Source organism: Pinus tabuliformis, chromosome 8 (genome assembly GCF_031772625.1).
Source record: "Pinus tabuliformis cultivar Carrire ecotype Pingquan chromosome 8, CPIR1, whole genome shotgun sequence".
NCBI classification, from domain to species: Eukaryota; Viridiplantae; Streptophyta; class Pinopsida; order Pinales; family Pinaceae; genus Pinus; species Pinus tabuliformis.
The window spans coordinates 1,842,468,732-1,842,479,429 of record NC_142294.1 but is presented as its reverse complement, the minus strand read 5'-3'; the positions used below and the strand labels follow the sequence as shown (position 1 = coordinate 1,842,479,429).

Sequence of the window (10,698 nt, the reverse complement as noted above, 5' to 3'; positions counted from 1 at the left end):
TTACCAAGGAAATGAAATGGCCAAACTTTGCAAAAGGAGGCTGAAAAGTGCACTTCTCACACCGGGTTCTTATGTTTGCAGAGCATATGAATTGAATTTATTTGCAGAGACCCATGTCCAATCCCCCTTAAGAATATCCTGCCACATTAATGCAATCAATTTGTACTTATTCTTGTGATATCTCATTGTAAACTGAGCTTATGGATTCAGACACATCAAGTAGTTTGGAAATATATTATCAAGCAACAAACTATGATACAGACGTATGAATTACATGCACATCTAAAGGTGCATGTTCAGCATATCTTACACTCCACAAGCACATTAAAAATATTTTAGAGCAATTCAAAATTTCAGTACTTGTACAAATCAGCTAGACTCTTGAGATCTACCTGAAAAATAATTAAAATGACAAATCCCCTCCAAAAAGAGGAATAATAGGGCTGTTTCTTGTCTTCTGAAATTCCGGAGTTCTGCATACGAATTTCTAGGCATGTGGAATCAATTTTTGAAACAGAAATTGGGCACTGATACTGTCAAGAACAATTGTTCATTCCACCACTAAGAATGACCAAGTGAATAGTGTCTGCAAGCTGCTGCATTCTACTTCTTCCGTGTTTTTTCCCGTTTAGGTCTTGTGATTTTCCGACTCTGTTTTTGACTGCTGATACCTGGAAAGGATCCCACTGTAGACTCATTGTGACCAATTGAGGCAATTGCAGTTTGAGCATCAGATACAGATGGATTTTGGCTTGGAGAACCCGGTTGAGCCCCAGTTGATTGTGTATTTGACTGAGAATCAACTGCAAGAGTGACTGAGGTTGGTGAGACCATCAATGAAGACTGTTGAACAAAAACTGGTGGTGCAGGGCTAGCTGACGTTGCAGCATCTTCTACTATATCTTTTCCAGTCATCTTGGAATGATTTATTATATCGTCTAGAGTTACCACGGGCAAGGTTCCTGTCCCTGTGAAGGGTTTTGCAGCACTAACTTCAACATGGTCCTTGAAATTGCTTGTTTGATTAGCTACACCATTAGATGAAATTCCCAAACCAAATTGAGAACATGTCCCAAAACTCATAGAACTTGATTTAAGTGGAGTAACACTGTTCAAAGAGAAGGAAGTACTGCTGCTATGAACTGAGGAAGTGCCACTACCAAAGAGGAAAGTAGGGGTGCTAGCAAAGCCAGAGTTAGCAGCCATGGTACTGAAACCAAAATTTGCACCTGCACCAAAAGAATAGTCGTTGGAACTAGACTGAGCTGTCTTCATACCAAATGAAGCGTTAGTGGTTGAAACAAATGAAGTCTTTGATGCAGAACCAAATGCTAGAGCCCCGCTGTTAGCCAGATTGAAAGAGAGTGCAGGAGCTGAACCAAATGCACAGGGTTTGCCAAAACCAAATGAAGCACCAGAAGCTGATGTAAAAGGAGTGCCAAAAACTGAAGGGCTTGTACTCCGTACAGAACTGCCAGCAAATAAGGGTGTTGAGAACATAAAGCGTGAAACAGGTTGCGATGCCATGGCAGAATTTGACCCAACTCGATCTATGGATGAATTTGACGGAGAAATTGATGAATGATTGCTGCCTGAAGTAGATTGAGAGTTTGAAGCAAATGCGACAGCTGCCTCCACAGCAGAACTGACATAGCCATCATCAAAATTGTAAAACATGAGCCCTGCAAAAGCTGACTTATTGGCAACTCAAGCAAAGGATGATGAAATCAACTAAATGAAAACTAACCTGAATAACATTTCAGGCTTGCTATCAAATTTGAAATCAAAATTTGGCTTGGAAGTATCTAAATTTTTGGTTGTACTTGTAGTACATGACAAAACAGGACCTGTACTAGTATTTTCAGAGCCAAATTTGACGGTTGGATTTGCATTACACTGTAGATTAACTGCAAATGCACAGAAATATGCATGTCAGTGGAATACGTACATCTGCCAATTCCAATTGATTCAAAACTAAAATAGCGACCCAAGTGGGATGCCATAAATTTCTATTTCCGTCAGACTGATTTGCCAGAAGATTGATTTCGAAAACATCAACTAATGGCGTATTTGTTTGGGAAGCTTTGGTATAAAAGATAATTACCATCGAATGCAGAAGATACAGACTTTGATGTTTGAACATCTGGGGGAGTTGTATTGTTTTTGCTTCCATGAACCTCATTTTCTAAACCCTGGTTTCATTCACGCATAAAGAAATTACAAATTGTTAAGAAACTTACATACAGTTAAAAACCTCAAATTATTCTCTTTCTGAGCTCTCTATTCGTGAAACTGCATTAGATAGTTTTATTTCTGGTTTAATTCAGTTTCCATATCGCATGCCTCCTGTTTACGTACTTGGTCTTTTCTCTTTTCAAATACAGAAGCATCGGCCAAGTCAGCCTTGTTTGCATTTGGTCCAGAAGATTGAAAATCCTTACTGCCCTTAACAGAAGAACTAGGCCTCTCCAAAGATATTGCTGCTGAAGTCAACAAAGGAGTATTACCATTGTCCTTGTATTTTTTCTGCACATCTGAGTCACACTGGACAAAGCATATATTGATTACTGGTTTAAGCTTCATGACTCTGCATCTAAAGATATCAGTAAATTTCTATATTTGTACTCTTCAGAGCACTTACATTTATTAGATCCAGAGTCGGTTGACTTGAGGGCTTATCTCTTACAAAGGTTAATGGCTCTTCTGAAGAATTTTCTTTTGGAGGAGGCAGCTTTCCATCAATATGTTCCAGGATTTTCTGGGCCGTTAAACTTGAGTGGGAAGGCACAGTACAAACTTCATGTGCATCCTCTCTAACTTGTGAGGGTGGGACAACAGTATTGCTTCCGTCTGTCTCTATGGTCTTCTTGTCAAATGTGTTTTGACCTGCTTCACGGTTTGATGATGAAAAAGGGATGCTTGATCCGACATCTGTCATGGATGAATTAAATCCCGTGAATGGTGTGGAAAATGATGGAACATTTCCGAATGACTTTTGTCGTATTCGTCGAATCGTTCCAGCTGAAGCCCAACTGTCATCTATCATATAGCTCCTCCTCTTCAGCATCTGTTGGTAAAGTTAGCCACAGAGTCAAAAATATGTTAACTGAATTACAACTAATCTTACATTTTACAAGTCGAAACAAAAGATGATGACAAAAAGTTTAATCGATAACACTGACATAAGCGACAAATTAGGATAAATATCAGGAAAGAAAGGGATTATGGCATCATCTTTTACTTTTGGTTGCTCAATAACATTTGTTACAGTCCAAGAAAAAACGAAGTAATGAAGAATCAATTAAATAGCTGCAAGGGGATGTTGTTTAAATAAAAGGAGGTCATAAAAGCGATGCCTGTCTCTCCTCCTTCCTGTTAACACTGAATTTACCCATGCCAATTTGAGTGTTAAGTTTCAGCATGTTTGTCAATTCATCATAGGATTTGGGATGAATGATTTGTGAATGTTATCATAGTTGGTGTATGGTTGCAGAACTTTGTTAATTAGAGCATATGGTTGCAGGTAGTTCATTCAGAGCATATAATTACATGCCTCCCATTACATGGTTGGACAGAATTGCAGGTTTACAGGATGACAGCCTTTTGAGTTCAGCAGGTTCCTCATGCCTGTTTTTCAATTACAGCACTTGGCACAAACATGGGAGGTCAAAGATTGCAAAGGAGAGTACCCATTATACAGGACAGCATGTGTGCCAATTTTGGTACCTAACCTGAGAGCATCTACTTTTGTGTTTTTTGTTTCTTTCCTAAAAATAGCTGGTGTACTGGGCCATCCTCCTAGCAGTGAAGATGGGTTTCAGTTTTAAGCAGAAGCCGAGAATTTTGATATTTCAATATTGCATTCCATGTTCACCTACACAAGTCTGCCCTAATTTGTGGTAATCACGTATATACTATTGACATACTAGAGCTGACTTTTCATTCATGTAGTAGTACACATACTAAATCTATTTTCAGCATGAGGGCGAGCATATTAGTTGGTGGTTGCTTTCTTGATGGCAATTAATGGTTGATATAGTTTGAGTATGCTTGTAGACCTAACTCCCATTAAATACCTGCAAAGAATTTTGTGTGTAAGCGGCCCTATAATATGGAGTTTGTAAATGATCAGCCATGGCGTATGGAGTGCAAGCTAAACTCTGCATCCTGTTTGACATTCTTGGAGGTGTTGGAGTCCTATATGCATCAGACCAGCACTCTGTTGTCCTTGGCACAAGAAGGCTCTTCAGTCGACTCTGTATAACCTCATCTCTTGATAAGTGAGACTGTAAAGATAGAGGTGAGGATGACCAGGTATGCTGTGTTCCCATATAAGCTTTTGCAATGTCTGCTGGTGAAGAACTTGCTTCCTGCATAATCAGCATACAATAATATTTAATATAAATTAATTAAGTACAAGCCAGATAAAATGCTAGACGATAAGTTGATACAATTTTCAGTGAAGAAATCCAGGAATGTTTACAAAACCTTCCCCAAGGGAAATTCCAGAGGAAAGATTGTTCTAAATAAAAAGACATGCAAGAGGCAGGAGTGCTAACTTACATCTGGTGACAAAGCAATCCTAGAGACCTTGCCACACAAACCACTATCCCAAACACCATTCCCACTTTCTTCCCTTTCTTTCCTTCTCTCTTCACTCCATCTCTGAGCCTCCTCAAGTGCTGCATGCCTCAGGTAAGTTTCATGAAGTTGTTCCGTGCTTGCAGTCCCTCCATACACCTTTGAGCCAGAGCTATCTACAATTCGAGATTGTAGCAGCTCAGTCAGGTGAATGAACTCATCCCTATAGTATTATAAATAAGTGCAATGTCAATAATATGTTCATGTTATATACACATTGAAGGGCATATGAAATCCATATTTCTAATATACCATGCATATTCACTATGGTCAGCAGAATTGACAGAGTGACAACAACCAATACACGAACTCTTCTCTCCATTACAGTCCATAAAAGCACACATTTAAGAAAAAGTAACAACAATTTACTGATCTGAATTCAACCTGTTCATAGGCTTGAATATAAATGATACTTATTTTTGGCTACCAGAAATTGAATATTTAAGTTACATTAAACTAAGTGAAGCAATGTTATTTGAAGCTAAACTCATCTGATTTGGAATGCTAAACATCTCTAGGAAATTTGTAAAAATATATAGCTGTGAAATGGATTTTATTGAAACTAGGCAGGAAATCAAGCTGAAAGAAAAATCCCTCAAGAAATTAGCACAAAAATATAGTTCTTGAAAGCGCTGGTACAGGAAAGCATCAGTTGAAGTAAATGGACTTCAAGCGGAAGATTTATCAGCAAACACATTGAACATTAATTAATAAATGACTGCATAGGGTTTACCAGAAAATTGTTCCATTTTTCAATTGTATCAGCAAAACATAGACAATGAAATTTTGATTACTAAACATAAATTGAATATTTGAATTATGTTTTAACAAAGCAGAGAAATGTTATTTGATACTAAAGTCTTCTGAAATTTGGAATCTGAAACATCTCTGGTAGATCTGTTGAAATATATAGGTATGAAATGGACATTATTGAAATTAGGCTGGAATTCATGCTGAAAGAAAAGGCCCACCAGAATTCAGTGCAAAAAGAGTTATCAATAGAGGAGGTACAGGAAGCTGTCACCTGGTAAGGTAAAAAGACATCAATAGACTATACGTGGAGCATTTGCATAGGAGATAAGTCTTTATCAGGCATCACAATAGAGATGGCTCCATGAGGCCTTGCTGATCTGGAATCAGGAGCAATGCTGTGATTAGTCTGTCTATTGGTACCCTTTAGCACTGTAAAGAAGAAAGTAACTGCGTTGGTGGAGTTTGGTCTAGGGGGTGGTTGGAGAATCCAAGCCTTGGACCAAACTCCAATCACCCCTTAGACCAAACTCCACCGAGGCAATCACTTTCTTCTTTACAGTGCTAAAGGGTATCAATAGACAGACTAGTCACATCATTGCTCCTGATTCCAGATTAGCGGGGCCTCATGGAGCCATCTCTATTTCCCAAATTCCCATCCATATTGTCATTCCAGTGTTTATACTAACAATTAGACAATTTCGTCCAAGCTTCGGTACTTGACAACACACAAAATTTAGGGGCTAAATTTCACCATTTGGCTAATTTTCCATTTTTTTTTCCGCAAAAGTGATTTTGCCCAAATTCTATAGAATAAAATCATTTTACTTTTAAAATTTGCCAAAACTTTCTTGAGACTACATTAAATCCTTATGAATTTCAATGTTTCACAGAATGCCAAACATTATATAAATCTCATTTTAAGAATTATTAAGACTTGCCCAAGTTTCTACACTTCAAGAAAATTATTTATCCTTAAATTTTTCACTGTTTCACATGGTCCGATACTCTTCCAGCACATCCTTTAGATATTCATCTATTTAGAGTTGCCTCCATTCAGCCTCAAATAGTAAGGGAACCAAAACTAGCAGATCCTGATACACAAGCACTCTTTTTGTTCTGGGTTCTGGTTCCATTTTTTTTCTTAGATCTGCTTTCCACTACTAGTATTCAGTGTTTAGAACTTAACTTAGACCAATATTTTACATTGTCCATCTTGCTTTATATATAAGCCACTTTTGTGCTCCTGCTTTATATGAGCACTATTGTACTCGGCAGTCCCAATGAGCTACTTTTGTGGTCATTAATAGAGTTACCTTATCGAGTATTGACCATTGCCTTAAGGCCATGATAGAGAAAGCATTCTCCATCTTGCTTTATATAGGGCCACTTTTGTGCTCCTGTTTTGTATCAGTGCTATTGTACTCAACAGTCCCAATGACCTACTTTTGTGGTCATTAATTAAATTATCTCATCTACTATTGACCATTGCCTTTAAAGCACACATGATAGAGTCAACATGGGACACCAAGGATGTGGAATTGTGATGGAAATGGGGGATCCAATCAAGCAGTGGCACACAAGCTATACAAATGGGTTTGCACCAAAATTAAAAGTCAAGGATTATCGGAGAGTTTCAGCACTGACGCAGGGATGAAAAAAGGTTGCCCCCTCTCTTCCACATTGTTCAGTCTATATATAGAGAAACAGGATGATTGGATCACAATATGGCAGATATTATAATAAATCTATACTATATCTAGAGGATGCCATCCTAAAAGCAAAGGCACTATGCAACCTACAGGAGCATGCATCAACACTTAACCTTTTGCAAAGAAGTAGGAATGTAAGTCAACATAGACAAGACCAGGCTGATGCTATTCACTGAAATAGAGACCAATTTAGACTGATATCAGTTCAAAAACGGGCCTTTAGAGAACACCTTGGTCTTCCCGGTCACAAGATGCTCTCTTGCTGACCACAAGAATGTATCACTCACCCTTGTACTTATAATCTTCCAAAGAGTGCAATACCGTGGATCTACATTGTCAGACTAGGAGGTAACTCCTCAAATCAATTCATGATATTCATTCAGGTTGGTCTTTATTATATACATGAGGGAGAGACTGTTCATTTCATCTCCCGGTGACTCTTCATATTTTTTATTATTTATTTACATCAATTACAGTGGTTCACCCAATCTTGATGATTAGGTGTCAACATTCCCCCCTTAATCTGAAGGGATGTTGGTGAGTCCAAGCATCATTCCAAATCTTCCAAGCGCTTTAGTGAAGATGTCTGCAATTTGCTCATTAGTGGAACAATGGCGCAGATGGATTGTTTTGGCCTCAACATGATGTCAAATCAAATGATATTTAGTATTGATGTGCTTCGTTCGATCATGGAACTTTGGGTTCTTGGCCAACTTTATCGCTGAGGTATTGTCAATCATGAGTGGAGTCGATTGTACTTGTTTTCCTGCAAATCTTCAAGAATTTTCCTAAGCCACACAATTTCTTTTGTTGCCTCAGTTGTTGCCACATATTTTGCCTCTGTTGTGGAATCTGCTGGAACTGATTGTTTGCATGATCTCCAAGAGACAGCTCTTGATCCAAGACTCATAGCATAACCTGAAGTAGATACCCCAGTTTTTTTGTCTCCATCGAAGTCTAAATTAGAGTATCCAATCAAGCCAAAGTCGTCCACCTGTGTATACTTGATTCCAAAGTCTTGAGTTCCCTTCAAGTACCTTAGAACTCTTTTTGTAGCAGACCAATGTCCCTCACAAGGCTTTTGCATAAACCTGGAGAGGATTCCAACAACAAACGAAATGTCTGGTCTAGTAGTAGTTAGTTAGTTGAGACTTCCTACAAGCTGTCTATACTTTGTTGCATCCTCAAATTCTTTTCCTTCAATGGATGTGAGCTTTAAGTTTTGTTCCATTGTAGTAAGAGGATTGCATTTTGTCATGTCAAACCTGTTCAACAGATCTCCAATGTACTTCTTTTGAGAAAGGAATATGGACTTTGGATGTTGAGTTACTTCAATACCAAGATAGTAATGAACATAGTCCAAATCAGTGATTTCAAAACCTTTCCTCAATTCCTTCTTTATGGATGTAATGTAGCTTTCATTGTTCCCTGTCATCAAAAGATCATCTACATATACCACAAGATATACAATTGTTTTGCCAACTTTCTTGACAAATAAAGTTGCATCATCAAGATCATAATGTTTGAAATTGAGTTTCAGAAGATGCTCAGTTAGTTTTTCATACCAAGCTTGCAGTGCTTGTTTGAGGCCATACAAGGATTTCACAAGTTTGCATACTTTATGTTCATGTCCTTTCACAACAAATCCTTTAGGTTGGGACATAAAAACATTCTCTTTTAGATCTCCATTCAAAAAAGCAGTTTTAAATCCATTTGATGGACTTTCCAACCATTCTGAGCTGCTAGGGCAAAGAGTGTCCAGATGGTAGCCCATTTTGCTGTGGGGGCAAAAGTCTCCTCATAATCGACCCCTTCCTTTTGTGCAAAACCTTTTGCCACAAGCCTAGCTTTGTGCTTGTCAAGTGAGCCATCAACTTTATATTTGTTCTTGTAGACCCACTTGCAGCCAATTGGTTTGGTTCCTAATGGAGGATCAACCAGCTTCCAAGTGCCATTCTTTATCAGGGCATCATACTCCTTTTGCATCGCTTCTTTCCATTCATCATGAGAAGCAAATTCTTTGAAGGAAGTTGGTTCAAAATTTATAGACAAATTCAATTCACAATCATAAGAAACATCCATATCAACAGGTGAATCAAAGTCATCTACATCACCTCCATTTTGCCGGTTTGAATTTCTAGTTCTTGTCTTTCTGACCTCATCAGGATGATCACTTTCGAGTGTCTTTGTCAGCCATTTTGGGGGACCTTTCTCAGATGGTCCAGGGACCAGGCTGCTCCATTGATTGAGTTGGGACTGAATCAAGATTGAGTCTCCCAATTCTATCAATCACATCACTTAAAGTATCATCTGTTGTTGGAGTTTCATGAGGGGGAAGAGTGCTTCAGAAGAAGATTCCACAGGTTGATCTAGTATAGGAATCCCCCCTTCAAGATGTGGAATCTGATTATCAAATTCTTGAAATGATTTTGCATTTGCGAATCTATCCAAGCGATCAAGTTGCCACTCAACAACATTGTCAGTTTTGAATATGTTAGGCCCCTATACTACTAGTGTAACCCCTTATTGTTATTAGTATAACCCACTTATTATATTGATGTACCCATGTAGTGCCCATATTGTTACTATTATGCCACATAGAAGCCCACCATTGTTACTGTTGTGCCCTACAATATTATTGTTATGTAGGCTTTGATTGTATTGGGACCACTTAGACTCCTATATATAGAAAGGAGGTATTTTCATTTGTATCATCCAAGAATTGTTCATTTATGTAATGTAAAGGAGGTTGCCCCCTCGAAGAGGCTGAATTCTAAGGCGTTGATCTTTCTTTTCTATCTTTTCTTGAGCTGGTTTCATAACATTTGGTATCAGAGCTTTGGATTCTAGGGTTTCGCTGCTCCAAACAGGTCATCGTGGCATTTTCGCTATAACTTTTTTCTGTGACGTTTCAGAAGTCGCAAAAAAAACCCATTTGAGAAGAATTGGCGTTGAACCTTGGGTCTGAATGTCAGATCTTTTCGCGTGATATTTTCGGAGATATGATCTGCGGAAGTTGGTCTTTTTGCAGACTCTTGAATTACACTCAAAACAGGTGACCTGGGGAAAATCGTCATAACTTTCTTTCTGAGCATCGGATTGAAATTGCGTAAGAAGGTACAGAAAGAGGACGGACTGTAGTTTCTGTTTATATATTTTTCAGAGTCAAAGGTTGAAACAGTGACACGTGGCACTTCATACAAGTTCGCTCTACTAAACTAGTCTATAATCAGGTCACTGCGGGAGATTGTGCATAACTTGTTCTTGGAGAATCCAATTTGGATCAGACTTGTGGCATTGGAAAGAGGACACAGAGGGCTACTACAGGTCACAAGTTGAGAACTTAAAGATCCGAAAGTACAGAGTTACAGTCGTTTCAAGGTAGAGCTCCTAAAATCAAGAAAACGCAAGATGAGGAAGTTTGATGGCAAGGATCCAGTAAATTGGATACTTCAGATGGAGCAATATTTTGATATACATGGTGTACAACTGTTACAAAAGGTATGTATTGCATCTTCATATTTAGAACCAGATCAATTTTTATGGTACAAAGGGCTTTGTTCTTGTAAAAAACTTGTTACGTGGTCAATTTTCA

General features: G+C 38.3%; 1 protein-coding gene across 3 annotated transcripts in view; it reads right to left on the bottom strand.

Annotated features, from left to right (window-relative positions):
* Positions 1–205: 205 nt before the first annotated feature.
* Positions 206–10,698, bottom strand: part of LOC149243627 (uncharacterized) — a 164,303-nt gene continuing 153,810 nt past the window's right edge. For 2 of the 3 annotated variants that reach the window (XM_089374585.1, XM_089374586.1), the window contains exons 5-11: positions 4,564–4,804; positions 4,077–4,370; positions 2,642–3,067; positions 2,359–2,544; positions 2,105–2,192; positions 1,748–1,907; positions 206–1,645 (exon numbers count right to left, since the gene is read on the bottom strand). In XM_089374585.1, coding sequence (XP_089230711.1) covers positions 604–1,645; positions 1,748–1,907; positions 2,105–2,192; positions 2,359–2,544; positions 2,642–3,067; positions 4,077–4,370; positions 4,564–4,804 — 2,437 coding nt within the window. In that variant the 3' untranslated portion in view covers positions 206–603. Of the gene's footprint in view, positions 1,683–1,747; positions 1,908–2,104; positions 2,193–2,358; positions 2,545–2,641; positions 3,068–4,076; positions 4,371–4,563; positions 4,805–10,698 lie in introns of all 3 variants that reach the window. The other variant, XM_089374587.1, reaches the window with a different exon arrangement.